Source organism: Papio anubis, chromosome 2 (genome assembly GCF_008728515.1).
Source record: "Papio anubis isolate 15944 chromosome 2, Panubis1.0, whole genome shotgun sequence".
NCBI lineage: Eukaryota > Metazoa > Chordata > Mammalia > Primates > Cercopithecidae > Papio > Papio anubis.
The window spans coordinates 94,366,945-94,391,411 of NC_044977.1; the positions used below are offsets into that span (position 1 = coordinate 94,366,945).

The 24,467-nt window shown below is 40.8% G+C and overlaps 1 protein-coding gene across 8 annotated transcripts in view; it reads right to left on the reverse strand.

Moving 5' to 3' along the window:
* Window positions 1–7,508: 7,508 nt before the first annotated feature.
* The window catches only part of CCR3 (C-C motif chemokine receptor 3), a 91,351-nt gene continuing 74,392 nt past the window's right edge, over window positions 7,509–24,467 (reverse strand). For 2 of the 8 annotated variants that reach the window (XM_017955496.3, XM_031663408.1), the window contains exons 4-5: window positions 20,630–20,765; window positions 7,520–8,962 (exon numbers count right to left, since the gene is read on the reverse strand). In XM_017955496.3, coding sequence (XP_017810985.1) covers window positions 7,884–8,962; window positions 20,630–20,666 — 1,116 coding nt within the window. In that variant the 5' untranslated portion in view covers window positions 20,667–20,765 and the 3' untranslated portion in view covers window positions 7,520–7,883. Of the gene's footprint in view, window positions 10,589–11,741; window positions 11,989–20,629; window positions 21,487–22,755; window positions 23,045–24,467 lie in introns of those variants that run through there. The other 6 variants (XM_017955503.2, XM_021934483.2, XM_031663409.1 and 3 more) reach the window with 6 other exon arrangements.

Below are 24,467 nucleotides of genomic sequence, written 5' to 3' on the forward strand. Positions count from 1 at the left end.
AGTCTTCCCCTAGTAGGGGATGTCTCCCAGTTAGGCTACTCAGGGGTCAGGGACCCACTTGAGCAGACAGTCTGTCCATTCTCAGATCTCAGCCTCCGTTTTGGGAGATCCACTGCTCTCTTCAAAGCTGTCAGACAGAGTTATTTGCATCTGCAGAGGTTTCAGCTGCTTTTTGTTGTTGTTGTTGTTGTTTAGCTGTGCCCTGTCCCCAGAGGTGGAGTCTACAGAGACAGGCAGGACTCCTTGAGCTGCTGTGAGCTCCACCCAGTTCGAGCTTCCCAGCTGCTTTGTTTACCTACTTAAGCCCCAGCAATGGTGGGAGCCCCTCTCCCAGCCTGGCTGCTGCCTTGCCGGTAGATCACAGACTGCTGTGCTAGCAATGAGGGAGGCTCCGTGGGCATGGGACCCTCCTGGCCAGGTGTGGGATATAATCTCCTAGTGTGCCCATTTGCTAAGATCCTTGGTAAAGCGCAGTATTGGGGGTGGGAGTTACCCGATTTTCCAGGTGTTGTGTGTCTCAGTTCCCCTGGCTAGGAAAAGGGATTCCCTTCCCCCTTGCGCTTCCCAGGGAGGCGATGCCTCGCCCTGCTTCAGCTCTTGCTGGACGGGCTGCAGCAGCTGACCAGCACCGATTGTCCTGCACTCCCTAGTGAGATGAACCCAGTACCTCAGCTGAAAATGCAGAAATCACCTGTCTTCTGTGTCGCTCACGCTGGGAGTTGGAGACTGGAGCTGTTCCTATTCGGCCATCTTGCTCTGCCCCCCAAAACTTCTCAACTTCTTAACCTTGAAGTGTTTTTCATGTCTCTTTGTCCATTTAAGACCTGTGGTTCAGTCCTGTCAATTCATGTAAGCCTATGTGGACCTCAGAGAGCTGAAACTTGAGGGCTTGGATTTGACAGCACTATACTAAACTGACAGAATTCATGGGATGTAAACTTTACTTTTGTGCCTCACTATCTCTTTAAACCAAATTAGAGGCTGAAGTTCGTCTATACTTGAATTCCTGAATGAAAATTCCGGCAGTCCCATGGCTTTCGTCATTATGCTTAGGCAGAAAAAAGTCCCAGGATCATTTGAGGTCACAAAAGGACAATTTCAATTCAAAAATTAAAAAGTTGATCCCTATATAATAATCAAAACTCCATTTGATTTGACACTTAAATCTTCCCCACTTTCCCAACTCACCCAGCTGGCTGAGGAATAACCACTTGTGGGAGAGAGGAGCGGGGCACAACATTGTCTATCTTTCTCTCTGTCCTGCATTTTGACCCCTCCCCAGCTTGCTAAGCATGGATGCTCACCCTCTCACTGTGTGGGAGCTGGGAAGGGAAAAAGGGTTGGTATTAGGAAAGTTTTTGTTTGACTGGTCCTGCCATAAGATGATGTCACCTTTTCTGGCGCTGGTGGATGTTTACAAGTTAATCATTTCTCTCATGGGCTGCTTCAGTAGAGTCATTGGCGTCATTCCTCGGAATATTCAACATAACTCCTGTGAGTTTTTAAAAAATGCATTTTCCGACTGGGCACGGTGGCTCACGCCTGTAATCCCAGCACTTTGGGAGGCCAAGGCGGGTGGATCACGAGGTCAGGAGATCAAGACCATCCTGGCTAACACGGTGAAACTCCGTCTCTACTAAAAGATACAAAAAATTAGCCGGGCGTGGTGGCGGGTGCCTGTAGTCCCAGCTACTCCGGAGGTTGAGGTGGGAGAATGGCAATGAACCCGGGAGGCAGAGCTTGTAGTGAGGCGATATTGCGCCACTGCACTGCAGCCTGGGTGATAGAGCCAGACTTTGTCTAAAAAAAAAAGAAAAGCGTTTTCCCTGGCTGTCAACCTCCCATCATCCCGTCGTTTTGGCAGGCCACTGCATACACATATGCTGTTGGGGTCCACTGGGCAGGACTGGAAATCCTCCAGTCAGCTCTCTGGTATCTGGCCCATGAAAAGAATTCTACATTCTTGGCCAAAATCATCTCTAGAAGTATAGATCCCTCCCAAAGTAATGGCAGTTCTCCTCCACCCCACCCCCAGTGCAACTGGCTGGCCTGTTCCTTGTCTCCAGATTTCCTGGGTGTGAGTCAGATCCTCATGCATGGTGCTTCTTTAACTCTGGTGACTCCTACTGAGCTCTCAGGTGATGCCACTGGCATCACTCTTACCAGGCTTAAGGTGAGAAGAAGGCACCCCTGAATACCAGTAGCCCTCTACAAAGAACTTTTCAAATACCTCCTTAATTTCATCAATCAATCCAATCCCTTTGTCCCCCTTATAAGCGAGTCTCAAGAGTTGTGAAATCTGTTTTTACAATTCCTTTGGAAATTACCTTATAGTCTACTTTGGGATACAGCATCTAAGGAATCCTACTGCCTCAATAAAAACTTCCAATATGATATCTTGGTGCATACTGTTAGTGTTTTGCATTAGTGAGAAGCATTTGACTAATACACAATTGAACCCTATTTTGTTTGCTTTGTATTGCATCCAGACTCAAGGAAAAACTAACCTGGGGACTTAAGTGGCTTGACCACTTCACACCCCAAGTTCTCCCCCTGACAACCCGTTCTTTCTCCTCCTCTCCTCCTCATGGCTGAGGAGAGCCAAGTCCTGTGGATTATCAGGAGTCAGAAACTTCTTCTGTAAAGGACAAAAAAGTAAATATTTTAGGATTTGTGGGCTATACAGTCTCCGTTGCAACTATTCAACTTTCATAGTAGTGCAAAAGCAGCCACAGACAATGCATAAAAAAATGAGCCTGGCAGTGTTCCAGTGACACTCTATTTACAAACAGGCAGTGGGCCAGGTTTGTCCTGCAGGCCCTTGTCCGAGCCCTGGATTAGGTCAGAGACTAGCAAAAGAAGAATGATGACCCTAACTACACTTGGGATTTACCTGGGAAGAAGTGGACAAAAACCTCAGTAAAGCTTTTTTTATAGTCCATAGGCTACAAAGGACCAGAAACTGCTTTGTTCAGGAGATGTGAAGCCTTTAGAATTTTAGCTCTGGAATCTGTAGAACACTTCAGGAACTCAAGCTGGAAAGGACCATCTTCTGAAACAGCAGATTATTATGCTGAACAAAAGGAGGAGGAGTAAAGCAAACAGGGAAGAAAACAGAGAGGCACAATAAAGGGCATCGGTCATTGCCCAATGTCACACTAGGCATCACCACAGCAGGCATCTGTGGGTCACTTTTGTGCCACGGTGCCTTCCAACAAACTGATCCACCTGCCTGGATGCTACTCTCACTCCCACCCTCTGCTTCATGAAAAAACTGTTCTAACACTAGTTCAAATGTGTAGTAAATGCTTTATCTGTCAAGCCTTAACCAAACATGCCCAACTGTCTTCCAATATCCGGCATCTACATCTTGTTGCCCCAGGAATGTTCTCCAAAGCTGGGAAGGCCTCCTGCCCTAGCAAGGCCAGCGGGAAGTGCTGGGGATTAACATTCCCCAGGAGCAATCCTCGGCCAATGACTGGCGGGAATGGATTGTAAATACCCCAACTCCCTCACCCCTCAAATCAGGAGAAGTGTGTTGTGCTGTCTCGCAGAATTTCCAAGTGGCTTTAACTCCAGTCACCCCCTGTGAAAAATGGCTGGATAATGTACCCTTGTTCGCATCTTCTCCTCTCTCCCTATTTTACTTCCTCACTTTCCTACTGGAGTTTCCTGCACTTTGTAAATAAACTTTTTTCCCTCAAATCCTTGCTCAGGGTCTGTGCCTGGAGGAACCCCATCTAAGCAGAAAGACACCTTCTCTGTGCACCTTTCTTCAATGTCTCCCTCCTACTATCTGCAGCAGTGTCCTTCAGGCACCCCTCACGTTTCATTACAGCCACAGGAATCAGGTCGGTCTCCTCCACTGAATGGTGAGTGAGTGTTCTAGAAATGGATCTCATTCATATTGCATCACCAGCATTTTCCCTATTGTTGTGCAGTGTTCAGGGCATGTGTTTGAAGGCTACAGGATGCTGGATGCATAGGTAGAGGAGGGGCCAAGAGGCAGATTTGAGAGGCAGATTTGAAGGGGTTAGTGCTGCACCACTACCACATGTGGCCCTTGAAATTTAAATCCTAAGTAATTTAAATTGAATAAAATTTAAAAATTCAGTGCCTTAGCCACCTAAGCCACATTTCAATGCTCAAGTGCTCAATAGTTGCATGTGGCAGGTGGCGATCATATTGGACAGTGCAGATACAGAACATTTCCCTCGGTGTATTTCTATCATTCTTGAACAGAGCTGGGCTGGTGAACAAAGCAGCACACACCAATTCATGATTTGGTTAGGTGAAGTTTAAGTGAATCAAAAAACTCCGAAAAGCTTTCAAGGGTAAGAGGAGTATGGTGTGAACAAGAAACTCTATCCTGCGCTTGTGGTTACCTAAGGGCAGATGCAACTTCATAATGCGAGAGAGAATCAGTGATGTATAATTCAGTTTTTAAATGATTGTTTTATTTACATTTTGGCTGAACCACAAAAAAGGGAGAAGTACTTCAAAGTGTCCTAGCCAAATTGAGATTCGTGTTGTGTGGTTTAGAGTGTTCCAGAGTTCACATCCTGTGTCGGCCATGCAGAGCTCTCAGATAGGCATAACAGTGACAAAAGGCCAGGCCACTCACCAGAGGGTGAGGATGGATGGAATGATGGCCAAGAGAATGCACTCCCTTTCTCCAAGCATTGAATTGGGAAGTAGAAAATGTCTTCTCGTCTTTGCGTGGAACTCTCATCTGGGTTAAATTTAAGCATTGGTAATTCCTTTATAAGGCATAGTCATGAACTCTGGCAGTGGAGGACAAGAGCAGTATTCAATTCAGTCTGATGGTGAGCCCCCTGTGGGCAGCATCCAAGTTGAGACTGAATTGGACATCCCCAGGGAGCTCACCATCAGACTGAATTGGACACCTGTGGATGTGCCCTCGTTTGTTTTCTCAGAACTTAACTAAGAACATGGTGGATGCTCAGCAAATGTTTGCTGAATAGTAAATGACCAAATGAATGAACAAGACTTGAGTACCCCTTAGTGAACAGTGGGAACCATGCCTGGCCTCACGACCAGTGGAGGTAATGCTGTGGGCTTGTCCACCACTCCTCTTCTCCTTTCTGTTATCATCTATTTTGTAAACTTAGAGCCTCCAGCTCCTAACATTTTAGCAAGATTAGAGTCTACTTGGGCCACAGAGGGGCCTTGGAGATGATTTAATTCAACTTTTTTTATTATATGGATGAGGAAATCAAGGCTAAAGAGGCCAAATAATTTGTGCCAGGTCACAGGATTAATTCACGGCAGGAGGCTTCTAATCTCCTTATGGCTGGTAGGACAGATGCCTACTTCTGAACATCTGCATAGCAGCCTAGTCTTTTATTTTTTATATCATTCTAAGGTTGTATTTATTTTTTGAATGAGTAGTATGTTCCCATGACTGAAAATCCAGAGGGCACAAAAAGTCAAACTTCTTTTCCTGTTCTCCAGCCACCCCATATTGGTACTGGTTTCTTTTGTATCCTTAGAGAGAAGGTCTATACATCTACGTACAAAGTGAAATGTGTGTCTTTTTTTTTTTTTTTTTTTTTTAAGCATATGATACACTGCTTTGCCCTTTTTTTTTTTTTTTTTTTTTTTTGGTTGTTGTTGTTTGTTTGTTTTGACGACGTCTCGCTCTTGTCACTCAGGCTGAAATGCACTGGTGCCGTCTCGGCTCATTGCAACCTCGCCTCCCGGGTTCAAGTGATTCTCCTGCCTCAGCCTCCTGAATAGCTGCGATTACAGGTACCCACCACCACACCTGGCTAATTTTTGTACTTTAGTAAAGACAGGGTTTTGCCGTGTTGGCCAGGATGGTCTCTATCTCCTCATCTCGTGATCCACGCTGTCTCTTGGTCAAATTCTCCTGAGTGCTCCTGGAACTTCTCTTACCAGCTGCTGATCTTTCCTTGCCTCCACACTTGCACTCACCTCCTAACTCCCTCCTGCATGGTTCTGGGGCCTCCACTCCATGCTCTATGTGTTACCAGACATATCTTCCTACATTGTTTTTCTCCCCTGCTCTAAACCCTTCCATAGCTCTCCTTGTGTGAAATTTATGGCCCACCCTACCCTGTCCATGCCACCCTCCTGTCCACAAATGTGCATGCCCTCCTTTCTCATCTTTGGATGGGGCATTCTCTTGGGTTAAAGGTGGCTTCTCCCAAATCCTCTCCCTTTCTAAATCCTGCCTTTCTTTCAGATAACTGCTCAAAAGCTACTTCCTCCATGAAATCTTCCTCCCCTCAGGTTCCAGCAAGAAGCAGTTTTTCCCTTCCTGGTCCAGGCCTAGCATTGAGTGTCTACCTCTTTGCACCACAGTTGTTTGTTTCCATCTTATAACCCCTACTAGACTGAAGGTTTCATAGGGGCAGGGATTGTGCTTGTCTTACACAGTTTTGCATCTTTCACTTAACCTGAAGCAGTGTTTGTGCATCCTGTCCAGATCACCTAACAGATAGGTGAAGGGTGAAGAGGAAGAGCAGGAAGAGCTATTGGACAGACAGCTGGCAAGGCTCACATTGCACAGTCATATGATCTCTACTGAGAGGCACAAGTTAATCAGAAGCTTAGAACTCACTTCCCACAGAAGCCATAACTAGGGAGAACTAAAGGGAATGGGGACCTGGGCCACTCTTACTTTTTTGGGGGGAGATACTTTTACATCATAAGTTGCATGTTTTCCTCCTTAGGATGTAGCTCACACAAAGTCTTACTCATCTTTGTATCTATCATAGCTTCTAGGGCAGGGTATTAAATGCAGGCTCTCAAGAAAAGCTCAACTGAATAAAAACGATGGAGTAGAAAGTCCTACTAAACAAATTGGTTTACGATGAACTGACATATATATGCTGCCCTGGGTGGTGATTATTCTTGGCAGAGCCTAGATCACAAGGGTATTTTACATTTCCTTCTGACACCTAAAATCTGCAATTTCAAGGATGACTCTGGAACATCCAGACATTTTAGCTAGGGCAGTTGTTCTAAAAGTGTGGTTCCAGGACCAGCATCATCAGCATCACCTGAAAACTTGCTAGTGATGCTAGGCACATTCTTGTGTCTCATTCTAGATCCGCTGAATCAGAAACTCTGGGGTGGGGCCCAGCCATCCACGTTTTCACACACCTTCCAGGTGCTTCTGACGATAAGTTTGAGAGCCACTGAGCTACAGGTGTCAAGAGTCTCTGCAGGCCCAACACCTCCCCACTCCATACCCAGGCTACTTCATATTTAGAGGAGGCCCCTGGCCTCCTCAGCAATGCAAGATTGGCATTAAGAGGACAGTGCACACTTCTCAGGGCTCTGTGAGTCACCCATGGGAAATTTTGCCATTCAGTGTGAACAGGAAATCAACAAACTTTTAAGAATATTTAGAACAGGAATGGCATGCCGTTATGTTGCTTAAGATTATTTATTCACACTAAAAAAACAAGCCTTTCATTAAGCAGGGAAAGAACTAGGCACACTAGAAAATAAAATAGTTAACTTATTGTATTGTGTGAAAATGTTTTATTTATGTCAAGAGCTGGCTGAAGTTAACGTATAAAATATAAAAACTTTTACGTTTTTGTAGCTATTTAACAGTCAGGTGCATTAAAATGTAGGTAACTCTTCAGAGAAGCAAAGCTCTGCTTTTTAGGGTTGATGATGAGTACACCACCCAACCCCTGGCCTGTGATAATGACCTTAGGGTACATGCATCTACTGCTACTGCTGTGTGTATATTTCAGTGTCTTCAAGAGCTTTGGTGCTGCACTGGAAGTTTGAAGGACTGTTCAAGAGGTGAGTGTGGAAGGCTTAATGTGTTTGCTTCATCTGCTTGGTCCTTCCTCGTTAGGCAATTTTCTGCATCTGACCTAAAACACAATAGAGAGTTCCGGCTCTGCTGTGGACGGAGAGACAGAGCTGGTTCTTTCCAGCTTCTCACTAGGAAGGAATGGGATGTATTTGCCCAGGTGCATGAGCACGTGCCTGTGGAAGAAGTGGCGCAGGTACTTCCGGAACCTCTCTCCAACAAAGGCGTAGATCACTGGGTTCACGCAGCAGTGGGAGTAGGCGATCACCTCCGTCGCCAGCACGAACAGGTCCAGATGCTTGCTCCGTTCACAGTCAAGTCCAAATAAGACGGATTGATAGGTAGAGATAAGGATAGCCACATTGTAGGGTGTCCAGAAAATGAAAAACACAGCCATGATGACAAAAATGAGCCGGATGGCCTTGTACTTTTTTTTACTGGGGCACCTCAGCAGCGTTTTGATGATTCCTGTGTAGCAGATGGCCATAACGAGCAGAGGGAGAGCGAGACACAAGATGGTCATTCTCAGAGTGTGGAAATGCCTCCAGCTATCTACTGTATCCTGTGGGTAAATAGCACTGCAAAGAGTCTCTGGAAACAACTCTTCAGTCCCATAGAAAATAAATTCAGGAAGAGCTGCTAGCACTGCCAGGCCCCAGGTGACGATGCTAGTGATGACACCAAAAGTGACAGTCCTGGCTCGAAGGGCAAACACAGCATGGACAATGGCCAGGTACCTGTCAATCGTCAGGAGGATTATGAAAAAGATTTCGCTGTACAAGCCTGTGTGATAAAACCCCGAGAGGACCTTACACATGCCATGGCTGAAGACCCAGTTATGCTCCCTGACATAGTGGATCCAGAACGGAAGGGTGAAGAGGAAGAGCAGGTCCGAAATGGCCAGGTTGAGCAGGTAGATGTTGGTCATAATTCGGAGCCTCCTGTATTTTATGAGGATCATCACCACCACCACGTTGCCCAAGAGGCCCACTATGAACACCAGGGAATACAGCGGGGGCACGAACTGGGCTATCAGTGCTCCGACATCGGCTTTTTCACAGAGCAGGCCCATGTCATCATCGTACGATGTGGGACCAAAGGTCTCAACCGTATCTAGTGAGGTTGTCATTTCACTTCTCCCTGTGATAGAAGAAGAAAAATACAATCCCACAATTAAGCATAATCACCCTTTGTAAAACACAGCAGTTGATTTATTCATGTACTCAACAAAGATGCCACATGTGATAGCAGCCTAGGGATTCTTTAACAGGAATTTCAAAAGGCATATCAGAGGTACCAGGAGAGGGGTTCAGGAAGGAAAGAGCTGAAGCTTTCAAAGTCAGCATGATCCGAGATGGGAAAAGAAACAGAAATGTGGGATGGTGGTGATGAATGGGAATACTGATTTCTGAAAGCATTTGAAGGAAGAAATACAAAACAGGAAAAAACAGGCTGGATAATGATAACAATATAATAATCATTATTATTACTACTGTCTCTTACGGTGTTTTGCATTTTATGTTTTACAGTTTATATATACTTTCAAAATCCTTATCCATTTAAAAGCAAAATATGTATAATAATAATAATAACAATGATGATTACAATTACAAGTAACTGTGCTTCTCTGGGGCCCCATAATGATGTGCCATTCATTAAAGTTAATGGGGAAATTGAACCCTTGAAGAAATTTAGTAATTTGTTCAAAATCCTCTAACAAGTAAATATAAAATTTGGGCTAGATCTTTAGTCTCTATCTATGTCCATTTCTCCTGTCACTAAATTCAAATGTAGTGATTTTTAAATTTAACTTTTGAAAAATTTGCTACAGACTTGAGGAACAACTGGTTTGTGTGCTCTTAACAGCATTCTTATTCCAAATGGCATAATCCAATCCATAACAGCTGTGAAAAAAAATACACCTTTTGTCTGTTACACCTGTACAAATACAGTAATTAACTATTACAATAATTACAATTATAAGCAGTATTAGTTTAGGTTACTTTCCTTTTCCTGCTCCTAGTGATGCTGAGTTAGGCTGGTAATGTGCCAGAAGCAAACAGCTTCTCCATCACAAAGGGGTAAGCAGGAGGGGTCAGTCAATGGGATTTCTTATTGGACTCGATATTTCTTAGGCCAGGAGCCCTAAGGCCAATGCCTGCTTTTCTTGAGATTACAGACTTCGGTGGAGAAGGAGGAAAATAGAAAACAGATAAGGCAGGAGTCGTGGAAGGACAGTTAAGCCTTGCACTGGTTCCTCAAAGGGCATCCAACTGACTTTCTTCTTTCTAGGAGGAAGGGACAAGGGTGAAGATGTGAATATACAGGCTGATGAGCGTTTCTCGAGGTAAATCTGAGAAATGCTTAATACCTGGGGCCAATGCGAGGAATTGCTTTTGCTTCTTAATAGAATAATTGATCAAATACCGGGGCCCCACATGTTGGGGTTCTGTGTGGTCAAAGTCAGTGAGAATAGAGATGGAAATGGAGCCAGTCTTAGCACCTCTCAGCTGGATGCCTTGGACAAGCCCTTAACGCAGAGCCTCCTTTTCTTATATCCAAATTGACGACCATTGGGTCACTAGGGGTTGTTATGAGGATAAATGAGAGTGTATGTGAGTTCACATTTGAAACCAGAAAAAGCTGTAAAACTGGTAGGAACCAGGAATGAAAGAAGGACAATTAGAAGCTATTTCAAATGAAATTAGGAAAAATAGGGTCCCTTGGGTGGAACTTGCTGATCTCTTTTCATGGGTCTATCCAGGTACATCTCCCACTGATCAACGGCACGCTCCAGGCTTTTGAGGAGGAAAATGGACTTGAGGAACAAATAGTTTGTGTGTGCTCCTATCAGCATTCTTACTCCTAATAGCATAATCCAATCCATAGCAGCTGAGAAAAAAAATACACATTTTGTCAGTTACACATGTACAATCACAGAGAGTGTCCTACACTTCAGCATCTAAAGCAAGAAAGGAACAGAACTGCTTATTCTGGAGAACAAAGGTATAGTAGCCTGTACTCACCATTAATTATTTGTATTTATTTTCCTTTTCTCCAAGAGTGATTTAAAAACAGGTCAAACTTTAAAAAAATTACTTAAGTTTTGCTCAATTTGAGGGTAGTATCTTTAATTCATATGTTATTTCTATAAAATCAACATGCTCAGGATGATAAACCATAGAACCTTTTGGTTTGGGTTTCAGGGCTGCCTGTGAGCTTTTAGCACTAAAGTTCAAAGCTCAAGAAAGCATACAGGTCCTCCAGAGTCAGCAACCAAGTCCTTGATTACTAGCTGCATGGGATCAGAGATAGAAAATCTCATATGGGCAGGGGACTTTGGCTCATGCCTGTAACCCCAGTACTTTGGAAGGCCCAGGTGGGAGGTTCACCTGAGCCCAGGAATTCAAGACCAGCCTGGAAAATGTAGTGAGACCCCGTCTCTACAAAAAATAAAAATAAAAAATTAGCCAGGCATGGTGGCATATACCTGTGGTCCCAACTACTTGGGGGGCTGAGGTGGGAGAATCACTTGAGCTTAGGAGGTTGAGGCTGCAGTGAACTGTGATCACACCACTGTACTCCAGCCTGGGTGACAGAATGAGACCCTGTCTCAAAAATTAAAAAATTAAAAACCTGATATGGTTTTCATCTGTCTACCCAGTCTCAATCAAGGTGAATGTTTAGGTATAAAATACTCAAGAGGTTTGAACTAGGCTTTCAAAATGGCCTTTTGCATTTTGGAAAATGATGGGGTAATAGTACATAAGTAAGAACAACCAAAAAGAAGAGCACAAAAACAAAAGTAAAAATCACCCAATCTCCTCATGCAGCATTTCCCACTGTTAACATTTCTCTGTGCAGATACGGATGCCTATGTGCAAGATTTAAGAAAGTGAGGTCAACTAAAATTACTCACAATACAACTCAGCAGTAAAATGTGCAATGATTCTTTAGTCTCCAAACTATTTTGGTCTCTGTTACCAGCTTCTCATCTGCTGGGTAGCAGGAAAAAGGATTCACACATTTTAGTCCAAAGTGGTTTAAACTTCTCTTGATTCATTCATTTGAACAATGATTTTAGATTTTACTCATCCTCTTTATGCTGTCAGCTTATAATTTCAGTTTCTTCTCTCAGTGGTCCTTTCTAAGACGGTGGCAGAGATCTGGAGGAAAGGCCAGTACAACTTGAGACACGGGGCAGAGTGGGAAGGGGGTGTTTCTGTCTCCTCTTGGTCCTTGATTTATATGACTGGTGTCTGCTGAGTGGGGGTGATGTGGTCCCAACCCTGAGCCTTTTTCTGGAACCTGCTGTGGTGGTTTGTAGCTAATAGACTCATGAGGTATTCATTCTTAGTCTTCCTTGGTCTGCAATGGAGAGCCCTCTCTGTTACCACTATGTCTCCACCAGGGCCCTGGCCCAGGCTATGTAGCTTTTCCTGCACTGGTAGGCACTGAGGCAAGGCTGCTGCTCCTTGACTCCCGCCCATGCCATGAACAAACTGAGGAACTCTCAAGAGTACAAACTAGATCTTTTTTTTCTGCCTGACCACCAACTTAACCGCACTGGCCATTCCATCTGGTAAGGAAGTGCCCTGCAGGGAGACATTCCTTGGGGGTCCCCATCTTAGCAGAGAGTGCTCCATGCCCCCTAGCTCTGATGGGGAAGGTAGGGACTCACAGGTGTGACTGCTTCCTGTCATAACCACTGTGTCTCTTCTCACATTCCCTGGGGTCAGAGGAGAGGAGCCTCCTCCTCTCCATTCTTATCTGACAAATTTTGAAACAGTATGTGTTGAATAACTGTCCTCTCCCCTTTGGGCTTGAAATATCACCTTTGTCATATATTCTTTAATGTTCCTGATTCTGATTTTGTACTTTATATTCTATTGATATTTTATTTCTGTGCTAGGGACACTCTTCTTACTGTAGATTTATAAGATGATTTATATAGATGATATTATTATGCAACTCCCTTTCATTATATATTTCCAAATGTCTTACATATTAGAGCCATTTGTTTCATTAAACTTTAGGATCATCTAGTCAATTACCTATAAAAACTCAAGCTTGGGTGGAATTGTGTTACATTTGTAAATAAATTTAGGAAGAATTGATAACTTTACAATATCAAGGTTTTATACCTGGGAACGTGATTTTGTTCTACTTTGAAGGTTATTTAAAGATTATTTCAACATGAAAAAAGAGGATAATAAAAAACAAAAGCTAAATGAACATAGAAAGTAGGAGGGAGAGAAAGAGAATGAGACAGAGAATCTTATGTGGTTAAACTGGATAAAATTGAATGAATTTATTACAAAGATTTTAAAATGGGCTTTCAATATCAAAGTACACTGATGCAAAACTAGAATTTGGTCTTCTTTCTGTTAAAAACCACAAAGTTGTCTTTATCAAGATCTTTGATTACTTATGAAAATAGTTATTTGTGTTACAAGAACTAAGATTTTTCGTTTTTGTTTTCTTAACTATTGCCCAAGACCATTGGAACCCACCTCTTGCATCTGCATAACTTAACTATTGCCAAGACCATTGGAACCCACCTCTTGCATCTGCATAAGTTAACTATTGCCAAGACCATTGGAACCCACCTCTTGCATCTGCATAACTTAACTATTGCCAAGACCATTGGAACCCACCTCTTGCATCTGCATAACCTTTGACTGCATGGAGTAATAACCTTTGACTGCATAACCTTTGACTGCATGGAGTCAAAGGAGATCATTTTGGAGCTTTAAGTTTTGACTGCCCTGCTGGATTTCGAATTTGCATGGGGACTGTAACCCCATTGTTTTGGCCAATTTCTCCCATTTAGAATGGCTGTATTTACCCAATGCCTATACCCTCATTGTATTGAGGAAGTAACTAACTTGCTTTTGATTTTACAAGCTCATAGGCAGAAGGGACTTGCCTTGTCTCAGATGAGATGTTGGACCGTGGACTTTTGAGTTAATGCTGAAATGAGTTAAGACTTTGGGCAACTGTTGGGAAGGTATGATTGGTTTTGAAATGTGAGGACATGAGATTTGGGAGGGGTCAGGGTAGAATGATATGGTTTGGCTGTGTTCCCACCCAAATCTCATCTTGAATTGTATCTTCTGCAATCCCCATATGTCATGGGAGACGATTGAATTATAGGGGTGGGTCTTTCCTGCACTGTTCTCAGGATAGTGAATGAGTCTCATGGGATCTGATGGCTTTAAAAAGGGGAGTTTCCCTGCACAAACTTTTCTTCTCTTGTCTGCCGCCATGAGACGTGCCTCTCAAGTTCCCCCATGATTGTCAGGCCTCCCCAGCCACATGGAACTGGAAGTCCAATAAAACTCTTTCTTTTGTAAATTGCCCAGTCTCAGGTATGTCTTTATCAGCAGCATGAAAATGGACTAATACAACTATGTAACTTTCTGTATTTGCCTTTTAAATCTTTTACTTGTCACTTTGGCTAAATGGATACCTAAGTGTTGTTTCAGAGTGAACTGTGATCCTAGTTAATCAAGTGCTTTAAACCTTTCGCATTTTTGACAACCTTCCTAAATCAATTCTACATACAGTCTTTTTGACCTTAAGCTAACTTTGGAATTTTGCAGAGAGCCTCTGGAAAATCCTCAAAGGAATTTATTCTCTCCTTATATTATAAAAAGAGAGATGTTAGACTAATTATTTAACATATTACATTGTATGGGAAGCACTGCCAAATAAAAAATAATGTTAAATCTTCTTTATGTTATATTTGTATAGATACATATTATTAATATGTGTTTCAGAAATTATATGAAATTCCTACATATCAGATGTGTCCTGGTATAATTTTATCAGCCATGTGTTGTATATCAGCCATATGTTGTATATATTTCATCAGCCAAAATGTTGTATATCACAGAAATAACCAAATTTCTTCTTTAACTGCATTATAGTAAATTCTCAGGGGCATTTTAAACCATTGTTCATCCACAGCAGTTATTGTTTTACTCTGGTGCTTTCCTGAAAGCTTTTGCAAATACCTTATGGTACAAAATGACATGAAATTCATAGAAAGACTCTGACACTTATAGGTTTCTGACAGTTTTGAACTAGGGTTGTTTCCAGCCTTACAGTCCTGCAAGCTGAAGTTGAATTACCTAAAATAAACTCCAGAGAAATCACCACAACAGCTGGTATATGAACATCTTTTGTGCATGTTGCTGCATGGCTGCTCAGAAAGTTCCCTGGACCACCAATGACACCACCAGAGACATTCAAACTGCAAGCCAAGAAAATCTATTAAAGTGAAACAGTCATATTTTTAAAAATGCTGTTTCTATGTCATTGAGTCAGGAATTATAGCCCTAAATCTTAGAGATCTAAGAGATGAGATCCTACTATTCTACCAGATCAGAGAAGCACAATCGATTGACTAAATCTTGGCTCTTTTAAGCAGGTTGGTTTGGTTGGTTTTGGGGTATTTTTCAGACTCTTGGTATTATCCTCCTATTAGTCATATTGATAATATCCCTTATGCAATGTAGTCTCACAAGGGTCTTAAGTGCTTGTCAGCGGCCACTAACTCAACAGTTGATCTCCGTGAAGATTGAAAACCAAAACCATATGAACAAGAGTCATCAAAATAACCTACTGAGATTCTAGTTTGTGACCCATAAATGTCTGCAGAAAGGAAAACAACATGTAGTAATCAAGGGTAATAGCCAGTCACATTCTCAGTTCAAGTGAGAGAATGATCAAAAGTGGGGAACTGTTAAAGAAAAATAAAAATGAAGGCCACACTTTAGATACATCCCAAGACCCAGTGCTAATCATATTCTTGAAAAACACAATCCCAAATACCATAATGTTGAAATCCCAAAATATCAAAATCACAATCCTAAAAGATTAAAATTCCTAATGTTGAAATCCTGAAAGCTGAATTCTGGGGAAGGATTAGTGCATTTCTGGTTGTACACACTGTAGTTGCATAATGTTAGTTGCATTGTGTTAAGAGGAACTATTACTTGCTATTATCTTTATTTGAAAATTAAGTATGGTTTAAGGAGATGTGTATGCACATCAACTTGACAAAGGGTGGATTTGTGGACTTAATTTTAGATGTCAACATGACTGGGTAAAGGAATAACTAGAAACTTGGTGAAGCATTGTATTGAGTGTGTCTGTGAAAGTGTTTCCAGAGATTACTGTGTGAGTCTCAGTGGATTAGGTGGGAAAGATCTGCTTTCAGTGTTGACAGGCACCATCCAATCAGCTGGGGGCCTGAAGTGAACAATTACAGAAGGCGAATTGGTCTGTCTTTGAGAGCTGGAACAGACTGTTCTTCTGTTGCTTTAGACATGAGAAATCCAGGCTCACCGGCCTTTGAACTATACAACTACCCACCTTCCCCAACTCAGCGGATTTCAGCCTAGGACCGAGAGTTACAAGAGTGGCTTCTCTGTTTCTGAGGCCTGCAGACTTACACTGAGCCACACTACCAGTATTCCAGGGTCTCCAGCTTGCAGATGGTTTGTTGTGGGACTTCTTAGCCACCATAATTGGGAGCCAATTATCCTAATAAATCCCATCTCCTATATCTACATACATATCCTATTGGTTCTGTCTCTGGAGAACCCAGACTAATATAGATTTGGTATTGAGGAAGCTGAGTATCATCCTTCTTACTGGAATGATATGCCATTGTGGTTTTAAATACTAATACATGCTAAGGACTCTCAAATTGATGTCTTAAGCCCTGACCCAAACTCCTACTCAAAATCTCATCTTAAATGTCTAATGAGCATCACAATATTCCATTACTCTTCCTTTATTCTCAATGGAAGAAATTGTTGGTGAACGTTTTTCCCAGGAAAAAAAAAAAAAGCCTGTGACAAGCTAAGTGTATGAGGTTACTTTAATGGTGAAAGATAAAAATTTTTAAGTTAATTATTATTGATGCTACAAAAGCACCAATCCTTAATTGCAACAGCCAAGCAATAAGCAGACTTTTAAATGGACAGCATATACTTAGGCAATGTGTAGACCACAACGACTCTCCAAATACAAGTGCAGCAAGTGCTTTGAAGAACCTAGAAGAGAAAACACAGGGGAAAAATGCAAGAAATTTCCCTTGCCAAGTTACTCAATTGTGTATCACTTCTGTCCCTTCACACCTAGTGCCAATTCACTATGCTATGTATTTAATCTTTGCGTCATTTTCAGTAGTGGAGGTATAAACTGTGTAAAGACATTTAGAGAGTTCTATTATGTTTTATGCGTTTTTTTTTTTTTTTTGCAAATTTGACTCCTGAAAGTGCATTACTATTATAACTTTGTGTGTAAGCATTGTGTGTGTGCACACAAATGTCAAGACCTCCTTCATAAATAAACAGATGTCCTTTTTGTGCCTCTGTGTTTGTGAAAGATACAATTTCTCGAGGTCTTGGCTCTTTGGGCAACTGGCAAATGTGGTGGTGACCCATCATGGTTGTTGACTGATCTCATTCAAAGACTGAGGATGTCCATCACAGTATTTCAGATGACCACAGTTTATAAAGCTGGGTGCACACAATTACCAACTATAGTGATATGCATTTATATATTGTGATTTTTGACCTATGTATTTATGAGTAAATTCATCTGCTCATAACTGTTATACCCTTGTGACTATTGTTAGTATACCTGAGTGTTTATGCTTGCAAAAATATATATGATATTATTCCCTATTATGAAGTGTTCTGTTGTGTTTTAATAAGTTTTTCAAGATAAATCCTCCTTTAGGAATATAAATAAATGTCTTTTAAATTATTGTTTTCAGAGTTATATTTTCGGGATTTTAATATTTTGGGATCGTGGTTTTTGGATTTAAAATTTTAGTCTTTCTAGATTTCAACATTTGGAATTATGGCATTCAGGATTGTGTCTTTCAGGATTATAGCCCAAACTCCTCAAGGCCAACCACCCGTGGCCACATAGCCAAGACTGAAGGCATCCTGATTTCCCTGAAAAGCCAACTGTAATAATAAATGAAACACAAAATATAAAGTTTATGTCATTGTCAGCATGATTCAGTGAAATTAAACCAATCTGCTATAGACAAATCAGCTTTAAAAGTTCTTGTTTCAACACCATTGTTAATGTACAAACAAATCACAAAAAAAGATCAAAATACTGAAAGATCTCTACAAGGAAAACTACAAAACACTGATGAAAGAAATCTTAGATGACCCAAAAAATGGAAACACATCCCATGCTCATGAATGGGTAGAATCAATATTGTGAAAATAACCATACTGCAAAAAGCAACCTACAAATTCAATGCAATTTCCATCACAATAGCACTTTTATTCTTCACAGAATTAGAAAAAAATCCTAAAACTCACATGGAACCAAAAGAGCCCATATAACCAAAGCAAGACAGCAAAAAGAACAAATCTGGAGGCACCACGTTACCCAACTTCAGACTGTACTGTTAATATAAGGCCATAGCCATCCAAACAGCATAGTACTGGTATAAAAACAGGCATATAGACCAGTGGAACAGAATAGAGAACCCAGAAATAAACCCAAATACTTAAGGCCAACTGACCTTCAACAAAGCAAACAAAAACATAAAGTGGGGAAAGGACACCCTATTCAACAAATGGTGCTGGGATAATTGGCTAGCCACCTGTAGAAGAATGAAACTGGATCCTCATCTCTCACTGTAGACAAAAATCAACCCAAGATGGATCAAAGACTTAAATCTAAGACCCAAAACCATAAAAATTTTAGAAGATAACCTCAAAATAACTGTTCTAGACATTGGCTTAGGCAAAGAGTTCTTGACCAAGAACCCAAAAGCAAATACAACAAAAACAGAGATAAATAGATGGAACTCAATTAAACTAAAAAGCTTCTGCACAGCAAAAGAAATAATCAGCAGAGTAAACAGACAACCAATAGAGTGGAAGAAAATCTTTGCAATCTATGCATCCGATAAAGGTCTAATATCCAGAATCTACAAGGAATTCAAACAAATCATCAAGAAAAAAACAAACGATCCCATCAAAAAGTGGGCTAAGGACATGAATAGACAATTCTCAAAAGAGGATATACAAATAGCCAATGAACATATGCAAAAATGCTCAACAGCACTAATTATCAGGGAAATGCAAATCAAAACCACAATGTGATACTGCCTAGTCTTGCAAGAATGGCTATAATAATTAAAAAAAAAAATAGACGTTGGCGTGGTTGTGGTGAAGAGAACACTTTATGCTGTTGATGGGAATGTAAACTAGCGCAACCCCTATAGAAAACAGTGTGGTGATTCCTTGAATAATTAAAAGTTGATCTATCATTTGATCCAGCAATCCTACTCCTGGGTATCTACCCAGAGGAAAATAAGTCACTATATGAGAAAGATACTTGCACACACGTTTATAGCAACACCATGGTATACTACTCAGCCATGAAAAAGAATGAAATAATGCCAATCTGCAGCAACCTGGATGGAATTAGAGATCCTCAGTTAAGTAACTCAGGAATGGAAAACCAAACATTGTACAGTGTCACTCATAAGTGAGAGTTAGGCTATGAGGAAGCAAAGGCATAAGAAAGACACAATGAACTTGGGGGACTCAGGGGGAAGGGTGGGAGGGGAGTGAGGGATAAAAGACTACACTTTGAGTACAGTGTACACACTGCTCAGGTGATAGGTGCACCAAAATCTCAGAAATCACCCCTAAAGAAATTATCCGTGTAACCAAACACCACCTGTTCCCCTAAAACCTATTGTTTTTTTTTTTTTTTTAACAAAAAAGAACTTTGAACCCAGAGGGGAAAAGTACTTCCTCCTTTATGCTTTATAAACTATGCTGTAAGTGCTCTAAGTGGGAATCCCTACACTTTCAGATCTATGTCTCCTCGCTCTCAAACTGTTCTTTTGTGTGCACAATAAACGTCTGCAACTTGAAATTTTGATCTGATTTTATTTTTGACAAATGTAAAATTTCCTTTACTCTCCCCTTTCTCAATTTCTTCTCCTCCTCAGAGGGGAGATTGTTGTTGAGCCCTCTTGTATTTGTTTATGTATTTATACACATAATTATAAGTGGCTTTTTGGTACATAAATCAGGACCTCACATGGCACCCATTTCATTGCTGGATAATTCTATTCAGGGTGTTCTTGAGTGGTGGTTGAATTTATATACATAATTATAAGTGGCTTTTTGGTGCATAAATCAGGACATAAATCTGAGTAAGAAATATCAAGTTTTCTGTGACTTTTTAAACTTTACTTCTTGGAAATCTTTCTATATCAATACTTGTAGAACTGTCTCATTCTTTGGTACATAAATCAGAGTAAGAAATATCAAGTTTTCTGAGAGTTTTTAAACCTTACATCTTGGAAATCCTTCTATATGAACACTTGTAGAACTGCCTCATTCCTTCTAATCGTGAGATGGTATTCCACTGTGTGGAATTTAAACAGTTTTCTATGAACAGAATTTAGATTACCCACACTGGGCATCAACACAAAATTTACCAGTATAACAAACCTGCACATTTACTCTCGAACCTAAAATAAAAGTAGAACAAATATACTCCCCCCAAATCCTGTAATTCTAGTTTCCCTTGAGGTTAACACGTGATGGGGTTAATAAAGAAACTTCCTGCGTGTAAACTTCGTTAAATTTAATCTTAATTTAATCTAAATTAATAAAAGTGTTGTATGCAGATAGTGGAAAGGATCATTTCACAGCATCCGAAAGTGGTCCAAATATGTCCAGGGCTCATTTAATGCAAACATTCACCAACTGAAATGCAGTCAAGAGGAAGCCTTACCCAGTAAAGATGAGTTGAAGAAGCTGTGGGTATCCATCCTGGAGAAAAGCCACTATAGGGAGGGGAGAGAGTAGGATACTGGCTGGGCAGATGAGAATCAGAATTATGTGTGACTCACAGCAAAGCCTCCCAGAACCTGCAAGAAGTAGTTCAAAGATGCAAATTCAACCACCACTCAAGAACACCTTGAGTAGAATTATCCAGCGATGAAATGGGTGCCACGTGAGGTCTTGAGTGAGCTGCGACTGGAGGAATTCATGAGGCTCAGTGACTTCCTATCAGGGACAGGGTAGGAGGGATTCCCCCAGAAGGAGGCAGGTTGGCTAGAGCAGCGTTTCTCAGCCCTGGCTGCATGTGGGAGTCACAGATGAGCTCTTGAAAATCCCCAGCTTACACCTCTGAACAGTTAAATCAGAGTCTCTGGAGATGGGACCTGGCTCTCAGTGGTTCTTAATGCTCTCCTGGTGATTCCCTTGTGCAGCCAAGGCTGACAGCTCCTGCACTACATGACATGAAGTCCCTCCTAAATTTGAACTTTTTTTTTTTTTTTAATCCCTGAGTCATATAACCCTTCAACCTACTTTAAGTGTAGTGAAAAGAAAAGGGGAAACTTAGGGGTAGAATAAAGAATATCCTCAGTTGCAAGTTCTTTAGAAGCTAACACCGTGAATGGCAAACACAAGAGCCAATTTAATGGTAGTCTATATTGCTATGTTATCCAGAACAAATGAAATCTACCACCTGACTTTCCATCCACCTCTCCACCAGCTATCCCTTCATGTTTTCATCCAATTACCCATCTAGATATTCAGCTTGCTTCCCATCTAGGCAATTAAGTTGATCCCCTCCCAACCCCTCCCACTTCCTTTCCTTCCTTTGTTTCTTTTCTCAAAAAACCTGGAGTATCCAGAAAAGTTAGTTATCTGTGCAGTAGTCCGATAGAACTTTTCTGTATTAGTGGAAATGTTCTGTGTCTGTGCTGTCCGATAAGAGAGACACTTGGCCGGGCACTGTGGCTCATGCTTACAATCCCAGCATCTTGGGAGGCCAAGGTGGGTGGATCATTTAAGGTCAGGAGTTCAAGACCAGCTTGGCCAACATGGTGAAACCTTGTCTCTACTTCAAAAAACAAAAAATTAGCCAGGCATTAGTGGTGCACCCCTGTAATCCCAGCTACTTGGGAGGCTGAGGCAGGAGAATCTCTTGAGCCAGGAGGTGCAGTTTGCTGTGAACCAAGATCGTGCCACTGCATTCCAGTCTGGGAGACAGAGTGAGACCTTGTCTCAAAAAAAAAAAAAAAAAAAAAAAGACAGACACTAGCCTCATGGCTATTGAGCACTTGAAATGTGGCTAGTGCAATTGAGAAACTGAACTTTTTATTTTATTTAATTTAAATAGCCACATGTAGCAAGTAGTGGACAGTACAGGCCTAGTGTCCAGCATGATGCCTGACAAATGAAAGCTGCTTAATAAACTCTTCTTCAGTGTATGAAAGGATGGAGTAGAATAATTTTTACTCAGCTTTGCACTGTCCGGAATACACATCTGAAATATTATGTTCTGTTCCAGGCACCAAATTTTAAATTCTATCAACCTAGAATATAGAAGGAGGTAGGATGATAAGAGTCCCAAAACATCAGCCACAGTTGGCAGAACTTGGAATGTTTTGTATGAAAAATAATAGTCTTTGCATGAAATCAGCCTAAATGCCCATCAATGACAGGTTGGATAAAGAAAATGTGGTACATATACACATGGAATACTATGCAGCCATAAAAACAAAACAGATAATGTCTTTTGCAGGAACATGGATGGAGCTGGAAGCTATTATCCTTAGCAAACTAATGCAAGGACAAAAAATCAAATACCACATGTTCTCACTTATAAGTGGGAGCTAAATGATGAGAACTCACGAACACAAAGAAGGGAACAACAGACACCGGAGTCTACTTGAGAGTGGGAGGAGGGAGAGGAGCAGAAAAACAACTATTGACTACTAGGCTTAATACCTGGGTGATGAAATAATCTGTACAACGAACTCCCATGGCACGAGTTTACCTATATAACAAACCTTCACATGTACCCCCAAACCTAAAATAAAAGTTAAAAAAGGAAAATCATCATATTTGGATTCATTTTAGTTTTGTTTTTCTTTTTTGTATGCCTTTGGTCTGGATCAAAGGTTTTTATTTTTATTTTTATTTTTTTTAATTAAAGGGTTGGATTAGGCAATGTTTTAGGCCCACATAAGATAGAAAAGTCTATGATATGATAGTTTTTCCTGTAGAAGAGGAAGTAGACTCTCATAGAGCAGAAATTTGATGACCTTGGAGGAAACTAGATTCACCCACACACGGGGACGAACTTTCTGAGAACAGTGCAGGAACAGAATGAGGGAACCCGTGAGCTTCTTCCCTGGAAATACACAAGAAGAGCCTCTCAAAGTTCAAATCGTGAATGAGTGCAGTCTTCTCTTTCCAGCCACAAACATTTCCCAGCATCGGTATTTTAGGGCAGCACATGGATTTCCAAAGTTTCCAATCATTAGTACTAGTTACTGGTTCAAAGTTACACCTCATGCTTGTTTCTTTCAGAATTGTGTCTGAGTGCAGTCAGTTCATCTTAAGTGACAGAGTTTCACCCAATAGCCAAATGATTTTGGATTCTTTTTACCAATCTCCTTGATCAAATATTAGACTTGTTCATTACATTTTAGTAACAGGTGTTTCAAATGTGGCCGATTTTTAGTTTCCAATACGGGCTGATATGTTATTTAGTTGAAGGAGTTGGTCATGAAGAATATGTTTTCATAGGAAAAGTATGCGTATACATTCCAAATAACATGGTTGTGAGGTATTCAGCATGACCAGAATGTTCAGCTTTCTGGGACCCAGTGCTTCCACCTCCAACTGTGCTATGGAGAGAGAGCCTTTCCAGGTACCATGTATGTTATAATTGATAGCACACTTGTATATCATTTTGTATTCTCATACCTTCTTTATCTTTCACCTAGTTCCATGTGGCTAAACATTACTTAAAAATGTAATTAGTAATGACTCCAACATATTGTATAGATAATCATGGTTATTTAATCATTGCCTTTTTGTTGTGTGATTAAGTTGTTCACAATTTGCTCTGCTATAGATAATACTGCAATAAACATATTTGTGTGCATTTTAAAATTATTTCCTTAAGGTATATTACACAAATCACAATGTCTACATTGAATTATATTTCGAAGTCTCTTGATGCATTTTGTCAAATTGCTTCCAGAAAGTGTGTAAATCATTTTGTATATGATTTTGCATATCATTCCGTATTCTGATATCTTAATTTATTTATCTTTCACCTAGTTCCATGTGGCTAAAAGTTACATGAAAATATAATTTGTAATGATTCCAACATATTGTATAGATAATCATGGTTATTTAATCAACCTTTTCATTGTGTGATTAAGTTGTTCACAGTTTGCTCTGCTATAAATAATACTGCAATAAACATATTTGTGTGCATTTTAAAATTATTTCCTTAAGGTATATTACACAAATCACAATTTCTACACTGAATTAGATTTCTAAGTCTCTTGACACATTTTCTTAAATTGCTTCCAGAAAGTGTGTAACAATATATATACTCTTTGCACTAGTAGGTGATGGTGCCCGTTTCAGCAAGCATCCATCAATATAGAGAAGATCTAAAAGAAAGAAAAAATTACTTGGCCAGTTAGATGGGCAAAAGGGATGCCATTATTGTCGTAATTAACATTTATTTCATTACTGATTTTTTTTAACTACAAGTATTAGTCATTCATATTTCCTTTTCTGTGAATTATCTCTTT